Raw genomic sequence first — 17,166 nt, forward strand, 5'->3', positions numbered from 1 at the left:
GGGTTCCTTCCCACCCCACATGTATTGGAATCAGACCTGTGGTACTTAAAGAGGTGTCTGAGCACAAAATGATGGCTTTAGGAGTATAAAACATGTGGTATTCTGTGAGATGGGATTCTGTGAGAGTTTAGTGCTGCAGGAGGGCAAAGAGCACTTTTTCAGAGCCTTACAGGAAGAGTTCCTTAACTCACAGAAGTTTAAAGTTCCTCAAAAGTAGCCTCTACCCTGGATGAAATACTCAAATTGCATTTGTTTGAAGCTTTCATCCAGATTTAGAGATAGAAGAGTCTCTTGCTGATACATAATAAATGTATTGGAATTATTTTGATTATCTGAATATGTTTTTGTAAGCTCTGCTGGCTAGAACTAGGAACCTTTTACTTGGACGTACCAATAAAATGTGGTTCTAGGGAAATAAACATTGCAGTGTTTTTCAAACAGGTTATCATACCTTTTTTTTAAAATTAATTTGAAACGTTTGTTCCTGCTTTTACCAAATCTCAGGATGACCTATATACAATTTTTAAAATAGCAACAGCCAATCAAAACTACAAAAGAAACCATTTGCTAAAATACAACTACTGCAACAGAACAGATCTTGATGATAAAAAGTCTTTAAAAATAGAGCGCTTTTTCATTCTCTCCAAATGCCAGGAGGGAGGTTGTGGTGGACTGCTGGAATGTTCCAAGTTCAGCTGATATGCCAAAAATAGGTTAAATGTTAATACCATTATTTTGTCTGAATTGTTTTGATTAAAACTGTAAATGCCTAACTGTGTGTAAATAACATTTCTAGCACCTGAATATTTAGAGACTCCTGATATCCCTGTGCTGTGTCATTAGATGAGGTATTAGTGTGATAAAGAGAAACATTGGAGCTGTAATGAAATTTTAGTGACGGAGAGATTACCCTGTAATTATGTAACTAGATGGTTACATAATGTCCCATTTGAGTGTCTTGTGAAGAGCAAAAGAATTGCAAAGCTGCTAAATGATCTGTTGAGAATTGCTTCACTAATTGTAGACTGCATTTTAAATTTAAGACATATTTGGCCTCGTTCCTGAAAAGCTGAAGATCTTTTTAAAGATATGTGGATATTATGGGTTGAAGTCACGCCTTTGATATTGTGCTACGTAAGGAAGCCACAGGGTGTACTTTCAACAATCTTTTTTTTTAAAAAAAAGCATGAATAACACAGAAGTTAGAGAGAGATACAGTTAGGGCCATTGTCCATAGACCTTTTGCTGTCATTAGCCTCTTTTTAAAATGTTGACAGTTCGTTAGTTTGGAAAACAAAATGAGTACTAAATCACAGCAAAATCTTAAAACTGGTTTTCAAAGGCTAGTGCTATGTATTCAGGTGGCAAACATGATACTTGTTAATTATTCACTATGGTTCTTGTGGCAGGTTCTCGAATGTTCTTCAGTACCTCCAGCAGTATTATTTTATATTTTTCCTTTCAAATGTGGCAGAGATGTTTATTTTCCCTGTAACACAGTTACCAAATACACTAAACATCACTTGCTTTCTTTAACTGGGTAGTTCGTGGTAGCAATTCAGAATCTGAACACTTGTTTTAAAGGAAAGATCTCTGTATGAGAGTGTAAACAACATGTTCAGTTCTACGCCTAAAGTGATTCCCCTCATTCCCAGAAATGGGGCACACAGACACATGTGACTGTACATACAAAGCACCTTTGTTTGCGCTTGGAAGATGGTCTTTGTGTATGTTATTGCTGATTCAGGCATTTGGAGTACAATTAACCATCACTATTGCGAATTAATACATGATGTGATGAAATCAAGCTAGATGCCTCTTATGTGACTGAAGACAAGTAATGTTCTTTAAGAGTGCAGAGATATATTATAGTGCTGTTCAGTTTATTGAAAGCTTTATAAATGTATATGTTCCCTGACCCTTTTCCTACAAGAGGACTATTCTATAAAACAGACTATTTCAATGCCTTTTGAAGGATCTATGACTAAGTTGTGACAATTATAGGGCCTTCAAAAGATATTGATATAGCCTATTTTATAGAATAGACTACTTTTAGTAAAAGGACCAGGGAACATATACATTTATAAAGCTTTCAGTAGGTTGAACGGCTCTATTGTAGTGTAATGGATAATAGTAGGCGCTCTAGCTACATTCGTACCTCACAACAAACTCTAATTAGATCGTTGAAGGCTTTCACGGCCTTCAACTGGTTGTGGTATGTTTTCTGGGCTGTTTGGCCATGGTCTGGTCTGGTGGATCTTGTTCCTAACGTTTTGCCTGCATCTGTGGCTGCCAGCCACAGAGGCAGGCGAAACGTTTGGAACAAGATCCACCAGACCACAGCCACACAGCCCAGAAAACCCACCCCAACCAGTCTAATTGGTATCTGGCATGATCACAGCTTGTTTGCTGTCCATTGCTGTACCACCTCCGTTTTCTTTTCTAGCCCACAGAGCATGATCAAAAACTTCCCCATCTGAATAAGCTCCATATTCAAATGCAAGTGCTTGAGCAGCATGCCAATTTGCCAGGGCACCTCTGCATTCCGTTATTATGGTAGATTAGAGCTTAATAAAACTGGTAAGTATTCAGTCAAGCTTGTGCACATTAGAGGAGGAAAGTGGGAGCCAGGGATGTGCATAAACCCACCAGATGTGCTGCAGTCATGCCTGGCGCCAACAAACCTCTGATAAATCAGAATTTATGTGATGGCTGAATGAAACCTGTGAATACTGGGCTAGATGCATTCTGTCGTAAATTGTTTCAGACTCTTTCTGTATCTTGGATGTGTATGTTTTGGATCATTGAAATTCATGTATCTTGAGCAGTAATGCTATTTTATTTCCTTTTTAGAAACTGTAATGAAAGACCTTGATGTAATAACAATCCCTAGCAAAGATGTTGTGATGGTACATGAACCTAAGCAAAAGGTAGATTTAACAAGGTACTTAGAAAACCAAACTTTCCGCTTTGACTATGCCTTCGATGACAGTGCTCCTAATGAAATGGTCTACAGGTATGTGTTTCACACTATCTGGCAGTAGTTTTGTGTCCTTGAACTTGTGCTGCTGTTTGTAACTTGAATACCTGGCGCCTGTGCATTTCTGTGGAGTGTGCTTGTTTGAATTCCCATTTACTGTTGCATATCTTGTTTTTCTCACTGTGTGTGTCCGTGTACATGCATTATTTTTTTATCCGTTTACATTGGCTATGTTGGCTGAGGCAAGTCAGCTGTCTTCCCTTAGTCTTCAGAATGTCCCAAACTTCCTCCAATATGACTTCTAAAAAGAAGGCTGTTTTCAGTCTCCCCAGAAGCATGACTGGAATAGACATGTCCTTGTGCTAGGATTCTTTGTGTTGATTCTCTGGTCTTTCTCAGTCGGCACAGAAAAGCTTTTGGTGTGAAGAATGACAGGTTATTGTCTGAACCCCAATTGATCTACCAGAAGTTCATGGCAGACCAAAGTTAGTTTGCTGCTTGGCTTTTGTATGGACCTCAGCAGAATCTCCAGATACCATCTCATGTTTTCTTTGCCATTGTCTAGGTGCTGGCAAATGGTCACAACATGCACAAGGCCTACTTGAGTGACTGCCTCTTCCGTTATAACCCCAGCAGACATTAAGATCTGAATTAAAAAGGCTGTTAACAATCCCTGGGCCACGTGAGGTCCAGTTGGCCTCGATGTGGGCCAGGGCCTTTTTGATTCTGGCCCCGACTTGGTGGAACAACCTCCCAGAGGAAATCAGGGCCCTGTGGACTTTCGCAGGGCCTGTAAAACAAAGCTGTTCCGCCAAGTATTTTGCTGAGGCCTGACCTAATATTACCATCTGCCCTATGGTTATGTATCATCTCTCTGTGGATGGATGGCTCTGGAGATGATCTTCTGCATTCAGGAATTTTAATTAGATTTTAATTTAATTGAATTATGAAATTTTTAGCTAGTGGGTTTAGTCACTGTACTCGATGTTAAATTATGGGTAGTCACCTTCAAGTCAGTTTTACTGCATTATTCCTTTTGTAAATTGCCTCGAGCCAATTTGGGAGGGACGATTAAGAACTTTGATAAATAAAATAAATATATAAAGCAGCTTGCTATTGGCTGGCTACAGTAAATAGATGGCAAACCCTGTGATAAGTCAAGCTTTGTTTAAAGTCATCTGGTTCCTGTTGCCTAAGACAATCAGCCCCCTGCCCACCATAGCTGCTTCACTGCATTCCCTGGCCCCTCTTTTTAATTGCAAAACAAAATAGATCATTTACAGTTTGCCCTCTTGCCATTTGCTGTTTTACAATATTTACTAATATTGAAAAGCCTGAGAAGACACACATGGTCGTGGCTAGCTTACTTGCTTACTTTTTCTCCTAGCACATAAAGGATGGTTTGAAGCGGGAGGGAAGCAGGGCGGTAGATGATATGCTTTTGACTATTTTGTGTGGGGTAATTTCTGTAGTGTGCGTCAGCAAACTGAATGAAAGCATGTGCTTAAGTGAGATTATTTGTCCCATTAGTTTTTAAATTTCCCTTTGGGAGATGATGGAAGCCACTCTGTCTTGCTGGTGAGTCATCACTAGGAGAGAAGGTGTGTCCAGCCAAAGCATAATAGCTACATTTTTCTTTTTCTCTGTCAACAACATTTTGTATTCAGATGTTAGAGCGGTTAACAAACTGGGATTTCTCAATTCAAGCATAGAAAGCATAGTTAGAACTGCGATGGTACTTTGGCTAATGCCCCACCATAATAATTTTGCCTAGATTTTCTTTAACTTTAGTCTAATTCACATATTGAAAATTTCTTTTGGTGCCTAAAACACCCTTTATCCCGAATTGTTTGGAAGGCAGAAAATGTGCTCGAACTGGTGCTGTGTGCAGTGCTGAATATAATTTGTGTCAAATTGCTCTGCTACTGTCTGTTTTCCTAACTTCAGTTGGCACTTTCCAAAATCACTTTGATCCTTTTAGTTAGTTTTTTTACTCACTGATGCTGACCTAGAAAAAATACTAAAGCTATCTTTGGGGGGAAAAATTCAAATCCTATTACAAAGAATAAATGTATAAAGGGAAATAAGCCAGATTCCCTTACGCCATCATTACAAATAGAGCTAAATGTTGACATGTAATGACTGTTTTTCTCGTTTAAGGTTTACCGCAAGGCCTTTAGTAGAAACCATATTTGAAAGAGGAATGGCGACGTGTTTTGCATATGGACAAACGGGCAGTGGAAAGACCCATGTAAGTGCTAAGTTATGCAGTCCTACCCAGACGCATTTTTGTTGCATCTTAACCAGTTAAGAAAGATCTTAATCTGTAGATATCATGCTGGTGTATTTGGGCATTATAAAGTGTAGTTTGCCTCCATCCTTCATTGTTTAGAAAATCTGTCCTTATGTCATTCAGAATGCTACTGTCACTTAAAAATTGCTTTTGGTCGTAGAAATGTAAGAAAGCAGATGTACTTATTAGTGTTCTATAGGGCTGTTATTTCAGAAGAGATGAGGGTCGTCTGATCATATGGAGTTTGTCTTCATGCTGTTCTTTGTATCTTATTGTTTTACCTTTAGACTATGGGTGGTGACTTTTCAGGAAAGAACCAAGACTGTTCTAAAGGAATTTATGCACTAGCAGGTAAATAATTTGTCTGATCATTGTGCAAGATATCATTGCTTCTGTATGGGTAGCAGTGGGTGAGAGATAGATAGCTCTTCTTGAATGGAGGTTGGCCATATGCTTCTCAGGTCAAAGGCCAGCACTCTTTCTCTCTATACTACTGGCTATATTAGCTGTTGCTACCGTCTTTTAAATCTCTTTATCAGCTTACTCCAAAATATGTTAATTCATAAATGCATGAAACCTGTGAATATATTAAACACATAAAACATGCATGTGTCAATGGTTCAGCAGTTGTGCATTTAAAGGTTTTTCTGCTGTTCAGTTTTGTATTTTTAATTTGTTCACAGCTAGAGATGTCTTTTTAATGTTGAAGAAACCAAACTATAAGAAACTAGAACTTCAAGTATATGCAACATTTTTTGAGATTTATAGTGGAAAGGTATGTGACATTTTTAATGAGAAGGAAATCACTAAGCATTCTGCATTTATCACCTTATTTACTTCTCTTTGCTGTCTTATTTGGCTGAATTGTCAGACAACAAATTTGATGTGCCAAACATCTCTAACTACACACATCTGTTCTCCCTCTCTTCCCCATACCGCTTCCATAAGGTCTTTGACTTATTGAACAGGAAGACCAAGCTAAGAGTTCTAGAAGATGGTAAACAGCAAGTCCAGGTGGTGGGATTGCATGAGCGAGAGGTTAAGTGTGTTGAAGATGTACTAAAACTTATTGAAATAGGCAACAGTTGCAGGTATTTCTATTTCTTTATTTTTTTGCTTTTTGCACTGTCAGCTGTAGTAAATAGAAACTTTCAATATTTTGACCCCCCCGCCCCCGCCCGCAATATACTGCTTTTCTGGAAGACAAAGTTTGAAGGAAAAACTTTTGGTTTTCCTCCAAAATGTCTATATAGAGTGATGTAATGGCTATTTCTCTTTACGTTAAGTGCTCTGTTCAGCTTAATATATTGGTAATTCCATGAAATGCTTGATCATGCCATATTGAAAAGCCAGCCTGTAGGTAAAGTTTAATACTAACATTCAGACTTTGCTTCTAATAGACACAAATGTTCTTATTCAAACTGTATTAAAACAAATAACGTTTTGGATCCCATAATAAACCATCAGCTAAAGATGTGGTATTATTGATCTTTCCGATGTTCTTCTCCCTCCTGTAACTGCCCCACTTGACCCTGGGAGAATCATGGGATCTAGGTGGATGAGTTGGGAGGGTAGAGTGGGAAGAGCTCAAAATCACCCTTCCTTCCTGTTCTGTCAGAAAAGCCAGCCTGTCTTATTGTTAGTTTATCTTTGGCTCTCCCAAGGTTGGGATAAGAATGTTTTTGATAGGGAAATGTGTGAAAAATTCTTGATTTTTATCTTCACATAGATTATGTCTGAAAAGCAAATAGTGCTGCAATACTGTGTAGAGTTATAAGAGTCTATTGAACTCCTTGGGCTTACAATGGAATTGACTCTGCATAGGACTGCAGCATAAATACCTTTGTTGACTTGTATTTTGATAAAGTCTAAAATATGCTTTAAGCTGTCTACAGAAATGATGGGCCTAGCCTTGATGAAAAAAGTTGAAGGTACTGTGACAGTAATTTATGACTCAGTGGCATTTCGTCTTGTTCTCTCCACTGGAACTCTTCCCTGAAGAACATCTGGTCAGACATCTGCAAATGCACATTCATCTCGGAGCCATGCAGTGTTTCAGATCATCCTCAGGAGAAAAGGAAAACTGCATGGTAAATTTTCATTGATTGACTTGGCTGGCAATGAAAGAGGAGCTGATACTTCCAGTGCAGATAGGCAAACACGACTGGAAGGTGCTGAAATTAACAAGAGCCTTTTAGCACTCAAGGTAAATAAAATGCCTTTATTATGTTAGAGCTAATGGAATCCCTGCAAGCATTCCAGTAAATGTTTATGGTTCTGTATGCTGTATTTTCACCTTTGATTTACTATAGATTCACATTTAAATGCCTGCCCATATAAAGTCGGTACACAATGTGATTTTGTTACAGTTGTATCCCTCCCATTTTCCAAGGAGCCCAGAGCAGTATATTAGCCTCACAACAGTCCTGTGAGTTAAGCTCTGGAGAAGGACTTACTCAGTGACCCACCCAGTGAGCTTCATAGCTGGGCTGAAATTGAAAGTGAGATTCCCAGTGCAGTATAGTGGTCAGTGTCAATTTAGGATCTGGGAGATCCAGTTTCAGATCCCCAGTCAGCCATGATGTTTGCCAGGTAACCTTGGGCCCATCACTGGGCCCATCTTTTTCTGTTGCCAACTTACCTCACAACATTGTCCCGAGGAGATAAAACGAAAGAGAGTATACAGCCCTGAACTCTTCGGGGGAAGGGTGAGATGAAAAATGTGCTAAAGAACATGTCCACGCTTAACATTCTAGCCACTCAACTATACTGATGATATAATTGCTGTTTGCCTAGAATCAAGATGTAATGTTGCCTTCTGCCTGTTTTAATATACTATTTGCAATGTATGTCACATAATACACTAGGCCAATTTGTCAGTCAAGTGTGGGAGGGAAGGTTTCTGGCCTCAGATGGTAGTCTCTATTCCTGTTGTTCCAGGTCTTGTCCGGACCCAGATCTTCATTCACTTCAACTGTCATTTGTCAACTATCTTCCTTTTGAATTGCAGTAGGATTTAGGTTCTCCTGTGCCCTTCTTTCCCTCTTCCCACCCCCTTAGGTTTATTTTGCTGTCTAGATGTTTAAGCCTCCACCCAGAAAATTGAACTTCTTTAATTCATTCAGTTCTTTTACTCACTTGGACAAGTCAGACACAAATATAAGGTTACAAGATTATACAGTCTTTTCTGCTTTAAGCTGGTGCTGCACACTGTGGCAAAATCGCAGCCTTGTTCAGTCAGTGGGAAGCTTGAAGCAAACAAGCTGGTTTAGGCCATCTGGGGCATGGAGAGCCTTACTTCTGCTTTTGCAAGCCTTGTGGATTTTTCTTTTATAAGACCGTTTAAAAGCTTAGGGGAGGCTAGATAGAACCCCTTAATAAGTAGAGATATTAATTCATATCTCAGTATTGGAAGTCCCATTCTTATGCAGTTTTTTCTGCTACCCCTCTCAATATTTTAGTCTAAATCTACTGCAGATAACTGGAAAGTGGGAATGGTCTTTTCTCTGTTTCTCTGGTTTATTTAATTTATTTATTGAAACCTTTGTTCTGCCTTTCCTTGTGGTTCAAGGTTCTTAGCGTCTGTTTTTTGGAAAGCTAGATAGATAGGAACATGTAGGGGAAAATCAGAACATGCATGTACAGGGAAGCTTTTGCTTCCATTGTGTTGATTCCTTCATGTTCTGATTCTGTCTTCTACACATTCCTCCAGGGTTGAGGGTGAGCCACCCCCACAGCTTGGAAGAAAGCTGGAAGGGCTTTCTTTGGGGATTTTGATGTGTAAAGATGCTGGCTATTGAGGTAACTAAATTGTCATCTGAGGAAGAGAAAGGGTATTGTCTGTGTTTTATTCGACTGTGTATATTTTGGTTGCTCACAACAGATGCAGGTGAGTAATTAGTAAATGCAGTGCATAATAACACGGTTGTCTTCAAACACTCATCTGACTTACCAGAGAAACAGAAACTAAACTGAATTAAATGCTGACTGGTAGATTGCAAGTAATGCATGACTTCATTATGAATTCTTTTCAAAAAGATGCAGCCTTCATACATGCTTCATATACCTACTTGAGATATACTCGTATAGTTATGTTGCTTTTGATAGTTCTGTATTGCTATCTTTCATTCTGCCTTTAAAAAAAGTCTAAGACCTTTTGGAGGAAGGTTCTTTATATCAGATCCAAGTTAACAACTGAATCCGGAATAAAGTATTACAGATGTTTCTTAGTAAAAACTGCACTTTCATCATTCTCAAGCGCAAACTTGTTCAAGTTGTGTTATTTGCTCTTAGAATAAATCCTGCTATAAATACTCATAATACTGAAATTTTTACATTTGGATTTATGTGCCTCGCCAGCACAAAGAGAAAAAGGATTAATTTAAGATTGAGGGTTTATTTGTACTTAACTGCAGTCAACTGTTGTGCTGTTGCTGTGCTGTGTTTGTCATCTTCTAAATGCCGTTAATTATATAGGAGGATTAATAGAAAGCAAGCAACTACAGATGTTCCCAATTACTATTTCAGGGAATAAGTAGGAGTGTTCTAACTGAACAATTTCATTTTCCTTTTACGGTTTCTGCCTTTTGAGTTCCTTGAATCCTGAGCTTGTTTCTGAAAGTCTTAAAGCTTTATTAGTAGAAGGGTTTGCATTGCATAGCATATGGTTTACATGACAAAAGATCCAAAGTTCAATTAATAGAGATATAAGATCCCCCCACCCCCCTGGCTTCTTTTTATTTTTTTTCTTTGTGCCTCATAAGTAGAGGACTTTGCTGGGTTGACCTCAGGCTGTATGGCCTCCTGGTAAACAGGTGTTAACTAGAGGCTGAAAAGGAAGTTTGTAAAAACCAGCCCAGACTTGGTAGGAGTTGTTGTGCAGCTAAAAACAATCCATACAGTGTTAAAAAGGTACAGGTACTTCTTGTGGTTCTTTCAGTTGTATGTGCCAAAAGAGGACTCTTATTTGGATGGGCCTGGCTTTGCTTGTGCAGTCCAAAGGATGGGCCCAGCAAGAGAATGAGGGGTATCCAGAAACCATGGACAGAGCACACAGCTCCCCAAGAGAATAGGGTTCGAGGGAAAAGTCAGTAATGGCATTAAAGTATTTAAAATTGGTTACTGTATTCTTAAGTATTGGGTGTGTTCAGCCAGTGAAGAGGGAGAAGGCTGTTTCAAGTCATATATTTTTCTGCCATTTCATAAGCATTGTCCCCTTCAAGCATTTGGTTTTCCTGTTAATCCTAGTCTGGACTGGACTGGATTTGTACTCAACTAAACAAATTACTGAAGTGTTAGGGGGACTCCCATTTCACAGTTTCTAGAGGCAAAGGTGTCTGGACAATTTCATAAGGCAGCTACTATATTTGAGTTTACCAAAGGATTATTCGGTAATTATTTCAGTTCTGTACAAGTGGAACTAAACTATAGTATTACCTGTATTGTCAAAGGCTTTCACGGACGGAATCACTGGGGTACTGTGTGGTTTCCGGGCTGTATGGCCGTGTTCTAGCAGCATTCTCTCCTGATGCCAGCCACAGATGCAGGCGAAAAGTCAGGAGAGAATGCTGCTAGAACATGGCCATACAGCCCAGAAACCACACAGCACCCTATAGTATTACCCATTACTATGTGTGGGTGTGAAAGTTAGACAATGAAGAAAGCTGAAAGGAAGAAAGTGGATTCATTTGTAATGTGGTGTTGCATGAGAGTATTACAGATACTACGGATCTCCAAAAAGACAAACAAGTAGGCTCTAGATCAAATCAAGGCTGAACTTTCCTTAGAAAGCTGAAATGACCAGACTAAGCCTATCGTACTTTCATCACTATGGTCCTTTCCACACGGGCCAAAAACGGCGGCCTGGGGATGGCAAAAACGCTGTCCCCAGGCCGCCGTTCGCACAGGCGGCGCTGCTGAAACGCAGCAGCGCCGACCTGGCTCCCCTTCCCCTCCCTCAGGGCGGCGTCAGGCTGCCCTCAAAAACACCCGTTTAAAGGGTAGTTTTTGAGTAAACAGCGTGTTCGGTAGCCGGTGCAAACAGCACCGCCCGGGAATACGCTGTTTCCGTCCCTCTCCCACTTACCTCGCCGGCTGTAGGTCGCCCTGCTGTCCTCCTAAGACCCTCCCTCGCTGTCCTCCGACCCCTGGAGGTCGGAGGCTGGCGTCAGCGGAGCTTAGGAGCCAACTGGCGATGACAACGGCAGATGGGAAAGACGAGAAAACTCTCGTCTTGAGCCGCCTCTCCTGCGCCGGCCTCTGCTGGGGCCGCTCGCATGCTTGCGTGCGAACGGCCTCCACCCCCACGCCGGCAGAATTCTTGCCAGTGTGAGGGCGCATAGAGGCCCGTGCAGAAAGGGCCTATGAGAAAACAAGAGTCACTGGAAAAGACAGTCATCTTAGGAAACACTGAAGGCAGCAAGAAAAGAGGAAGATCCAACATTCGATGAATTGACTCCATAAAGGAAGTCGTGGCCTTCAATTTGCAAGAGCAAGGTTAAGATAGGACATTTTGGAGAACATAAATTCATACCATAAGTCAGAAGTGACTTGACAAAACTTGACAAAACTTCACACACATGTGCACACACACAGACACAAGTGGAATAAGATTGACTTTCTAATACTCACCCAGCATGGTTGTGGTAGAGTGTGACGTTAATCTCTTTTTATAAGCATTCTTATACATGCTGAAGCTTGTTGTCTAAGGCCTTCTTCTGCGTTTATGGTATGAGCTTAAATAGCCACACTGGTCTGCTATAAATAAAAATATGGATGAGGCTTGGATTCAGCAATGCACAAGTGCATACTTGTGCAACACCCAATGCTTTCCACTGTGTATATTATAGCGTCCAGAAAAGGGTTGTACAACTGCTTCTGCAAGTGGAAATACAAATGGGGATACAAACAGCTACTGTCATTCTTTTTCTTGTGTTTCTGTTTGTGCAGGAGCTCTAGCACAAATGGAAATTTTGCACTGGATCCAATGCAGGAAGTGTAATATAAGAACTCGGGGATCCTCTTCAGGTGGAAAGGCAGCATAAAAATGTTTATGAAAGATATATGAAAATTTTATCAAAGCTATATATATAGCTTTCAAGTCACAACTGACTTATGGAGATTCCTGGTGGGGTTTTCAAGGCAAGAGACATTTAGAGGTGGTTTGCCATTGTTTGCCTCCATGTCATGACCCTGGTACTCTGTGGATGTCGGCCATCCAAATACTTGCCAGGGTTGATCCAGCTTAGCTTCTGAGATCTGATGAGATCAGGCTAGCCTGGGCTATTAGGATCCACTAAAAAGTGCAAACCAGTTATCTGGCTTTTTAGTTTCAAAGAACTTACCGTTAGGCTTGATCTTAAAGAAGAAGAGATGGAATATGGAAGAGGAAAAAGATGGGGCTGGTTGAAGACATGAGTGTCGCTTTGCCCAGTATATATTAGCTGTAAGATGGCAATTCCATAATCTCTCTGCTGACTTCATTGAGTGAGTTTGCACAGTGTAAGATATCAAAGATTGCTCCAGAGTGCACTAGGCTAGGAAGCAGTGGTTGTTCACTCCTCAAAAAATAGAGAAGCTTGCTGTTGTCCATCTATCTGTCTACTGCTTATTGAGATTTTTGGATCTGTTAATTTTTTTGCATTAGCCAAAAGTAATACAGAATTGAAAAGTATTTTTTGGAAATCAGAATGTGCATAAACTGAGCTGTCGGACTGATGTCTTCATCACATTTATAGTATCTTGAAAATAGCCTCTTGAACATAATTTACTGTCTTGTACTTCAGATTTCCCTGAAGTTTAGTATGCTTGCTGGCCCTGTAACTTACATCACTGCTTGCAATGAGCCTTCACATTTTGGAAAGCTTGGAAAGTGTGAGTCACTGGAGTGCTAACAGGGAGTATTACATTATTGTGCAGATTCTAGGGTAGGCTCCATCTCTTACTTGCAGTCATCGGGGCTCACAAGTGCGCACAGAGCTCTCTGTGGTCACCAACACCCAAATTATAGCCTCCATGTATGTTGTTAATGCTGTGGTATGAGTGCATGTTCTATCACAGGTCACAAGAACATTCAGGGCAATCCTGCGCATTTCTACTTAGAAGTATGACTCTCTGTGTTCAATGAGTGCACAAAGAAGCAAACCCCTGGTAGCTATCATCGTGTGTCACTGAAATATTCAGATAATCTTGACCCACTGCCAGTGTGGTGTGGTATTAGAGCCTCAGCCTGTTTCCGCATGGGTGGAAGAAGTGGCTGGCCACTGGCATAGTCACTGCATGGTCTCATGCGGGTAGTCCTGAAGCCACCATGGGCTGCAGGGGCAGCTCCACTCGGAGCCGCCTCCAGTTTTTTTTATTTACCTTTTCTCCCTGCAAAGCTCTGGCCGAAGGAAGGGACAGCGTGGGCGTGTCCCTCCTGCCTTCTGGAGCTTCGCAGGGAGAAAAGGTAGGTAAACAAAACAAACCATCAGTGCCTAAAAGTGGTGCCCTCATGCCGGTGCGCTTTGCACAGCGCTGGCAGTAAGATGCTGTTTTCCAAAAGACTCGCTCATTGAGTGAGTCAAGAAAGCAGTGTTTTCCCCCCATTTTTGGGGGGAAAGCACGGCGCTGCTGTTCTGTAGCAGCGGCAGCCATGCGAACAGCGCCACCGGGACGGTGTTTTTGCTGTTCCTGAGGTGCCGTTGTTGGCCCATGCGGAAACTGCCTCAGACTAGGATTTGGGAATCTCAGATTTAAATCCCCACTTTACCAAGGAAGATTAATGAGTGACTTTGGACCATTCAAGCACTAATCCTACCCTATCGCCCAGGGTAGTTCTGAGAATAAAATGGAGGAGAGGAGAACTGTGTACACTACTTTGGGCGCCCATTGGAGAAAAAGTTGAAGGATAAATATAAATAATAATTTGTGTTTTATTTCCATATTAGCCTTAAAGTCCTTTAGAAGGACTGCTGACAATTGATTTTTTTGGTGGTGTTGGGGGGGTTAAGGTTGGGGGGGAATCCTTTTGATGGACAGGAGATACTAGTGTGTGTTAGTTCATGTCTTGTACACTTATGCAAAAAATTAGCCCAGCGGCTTTTCTTCTTAAATCTAGTGTTTCAGCTAATCTGAAGATCCCTTTTTGGCAGACCTTTTAGAAGTGTCTGCAATAGCAAACAATGTCACATTAAGTGCTGTCCTTCAGTCTGCGGCTTTAGCGACTTGTGTAATGCTGTGGGGCAATGTGCTGCAAAAGGCATGAAGAACAGTAGCAATTAAAAGTATTTACCCATCGCTCCATGTTTCCAGTAGACTCGGGTGGTAATGTTACGTTCAAGCTTAAAGTCTGGAGCTCTTGAAACAGCACCGGCAGTATGATAGCCTTGAGGTTTAATGTCAGATGTGTATTTTCTTAATGAGATATAATGAAAGCTGACTTGCAGTATTTTCGTATTAGCTTACAGGAAAACAGCCTGTCATCTAGTATTTGTTTTTCTCCCTCCCCCCTTCCCCCCCCCCTTGTATTAAAATATTTTTAATACAATGCTCTGGTCCTGAGGATGGAAAAGCATAAACCTGTTTTTTCTTGCAGGAGTGCATCAGAGCCTTAGGCCGAAATAAACCTCACACTCCATTCAGAGCAAGTAAACTTACTCAGGTCCTAAGAGATTCATTCATAGGAGAAAACTCTCGCACCTGTATGGTAAGTTTGTTAAGCATGTTGCAATTCTTCGTACTGTTGTAAACACGGCCTGTTGGGGATCTGCTCTGCAGGGACAGAAGTCTCATAGTTCTTCACAACCAAACCTCTTAAGTAAATTCTCTCAGGCTTATTTATCTGACCTTCAGCTGTCATCTGTAAACTTGAATTTAAAAATCAGAAGAGGTTCATATATTCAGTATGATACATTGTTTTTTTGGTCAGTTTGAAGGTGGTTCCAGGTGTCTTGGTACATTATTATCAAATTTCAGTGTGGTTGTGAAAACTAGTCACTAGAGTGACAGAGGTGCCCTCTGTAGAAAAATGTATATATATACTGCTTAGATATCAGACGCTTTATGTTGTGTTCTGATCTGTGTTCTATCTGTCAGGCTTCAGTGACCCAGTTGATTGTTGAGATACTTGAAAAATTAATATTAACTTTGAAATGAAGGAATTAGACTACAAGAATAGCTTGCAGCTGCAGGATGGTGTCAAGATTATTTCAAAAATTATTGTTTCAAAAGTATGTGAGACTGTAGTGGACAGTGAACTTAGAAAGTTATTATTTTGAACACACGTAGTCACTTTTATTGAGCCAGACTGCTGATTTATTGAGGCCAATATTCACATACTTACTATCTGGACGGTTTAACTGGAGGAGCTGGCAATTGAGCCTGGGATCTTTTCATGCAAAGCAGGTGCTCAAGCTACTGAGCCACAGTTGTATCCTCATGAGTGCTCAAATGTTACAGATGGAGTTTGCTTGCTATGTTAGATATTGCACTGGCTGCCATGTTGAGATTTGACCATACATCTTACCTGTTTTTACATATATCTATTTTTGATATTGTCGTGCCCTATTGCATTGACGAAGAGCTGCGTGGTGTAGTGGTTAAGTGCTTGCCCTGCCACTCACATGGTCAGGAGTTGGAGCCGCCTGTGGGTCAGATATCCTGGCAGCTGGCTCATGGTTAACTCAGCCATCCATCCATTCTTGGTCGGTAAATGAGTACCTAGCTCATAGCTAGGGGGTAAAGAATAGCTGGGGAAAGCAATGGAGGCTTGCCTATAAAATCACTGCTCGCAGTGATACCCCAGGGTCGGACACAACTAAAAGGGAAACTTTACCTTTTATTGCATTGACAAATTTAAATGTTTTTGACAATATTAGTATAATTGCCCAATCTTCATTATATTCTGATGAATGTTTATATTTAATATTTTAGTGTGCTCCAAAATGTGATTTCACCTAATACACATCACTTGGCTACAGAGCGCTTGCTGGTATTTAAAAATATTGTTTTGGGCATACTTTTCTGAAGGTAACTGTTATTCCTCTTAAATAAAATAACTTGCTGTCTTCTGGCACGTTTCCCTTCCAGATCGCTACTATTTCTCCAGGGATGGCATCTTGTGAAAACACTCTGAACACACTAAGATATGCAAACAGGTATCTGAAGCTTCTGTTTTTAGATTCTATTGTTGGGATTTGTAGTGTTTCCTTTTGTTACATTTTGTTCCTTCAGAGTTGACTGTCTTGACACTTGTTTACATGCCTGGGAAATTCACATTTGAAGGTGGATCCAACCATTTTTCTTGCTCTTACATTTGGATGCACTTTAAAATGAAACTGAAAGAATGTAAACCACCCTCACAGTATTTGTGTAGATTTGCGGTTTGTTTAGTAACATGAAGCTGATTCTCTTGGGCTTCCTTTTTACTTACACTTGCTGACTATGAAGATGACCCTGATGTGCTCTCCATTTCACATTACACCCAAATACTTTTGGTCAGATTTCAGGTTTGGGGTGGGGAGCGGGTGGAGACTTTGGCTTTAAAACTAATGAAGTGTGGTGAATCGGCAAGTGAGCAACTGCAGCTGCCCTCTAAGGGTGCTGATACAATGAAAGAGTATGCTGAAATATTTAGCATGCTGTTCCGTAAGACAGCAGTGAACATTTGACCTTCACAGCCTGTTTTGAACCATCACTTCTAATAAATGTGTTGCATGTTTGCCTGTAAATCAATCATCAGATGATTTACCGTACCAGAAAATATTTGTTGCTGTGGATGGGCCGCTATCATTCTGGACATATTTGTTGTGATGCTTTGCCAAAAACTCTTGATCTTATGCTGAAATATGGACTCCTTTGGCATAGTGCGCAATTGTCTGGTATGTCGGTGTTCTTAGATTTTGCATAGTGTATC

The 17,166-nt window shown here is 40.6% G+C and overlaps 1 protein-coding gene across 6 annotated transcripts in view; it reads left to right on the forward strand.

Moving 5' to 3' along the window:
- The window catches only part of KIF2A (kinesin family member 2A), a 58,085-nt gene that overhangs the window by 34,385 nt on the left and 6,534 nt on the right, over window positions 1-17,166 (forward strand). For all 6 annotated transcript variants that reach the window (XM_048503001.1, XM_048503002.1, XM_048503003.1 and 3 more), the window contains 8 exons: window positions 2,854-3,016; window positions 5,141-5,231; window positions 5,561-5,624; window positions 5,957-6,048; window positions 6,222-6,364; window positions 7,275-7,479; window positions 14,848-14,958; window positions 16,341-16,408. In XM_048503001.1, coding sequence (XP_048358958.1) covers window positions 2,854-3,016; window positions 5,141-5,231; window positions 5,561-5,624; window positions 5,957-6,048; window positions 6,222-6,364; window positions 7,275-7,479; window positions 14,848-14,958; window positions 16,341-16,408 — 937 coding nt within the window. The remainder of the gene's footprint in view (window positions 1-2,853; window positions 3,017-5,140; window positions 5,232-5,560; window positions 5,625-5,956; window positions 6,049-6,221; window positions 6,365-7,274; window positions 7,480-14,847; window positions 14,959-16,340; window positions 16,409-17,166) is intronic.

Source organism: Sphaerodactylus townsendi, linkage group LG07 (assembly GCF_021028975.2).
Source record: "Sphaerodactylus townsendi isolate TG3544 linkage group LG07, MPM_Stown_v2.3, whole genome shotgun sequence".
NCBI lineage: Eukaryota > Metazoa > Chordata > Lepidosauria > Squamata > Sphaerodactylidae > Sphaerodactylus > Sphaerodactylus townsendi.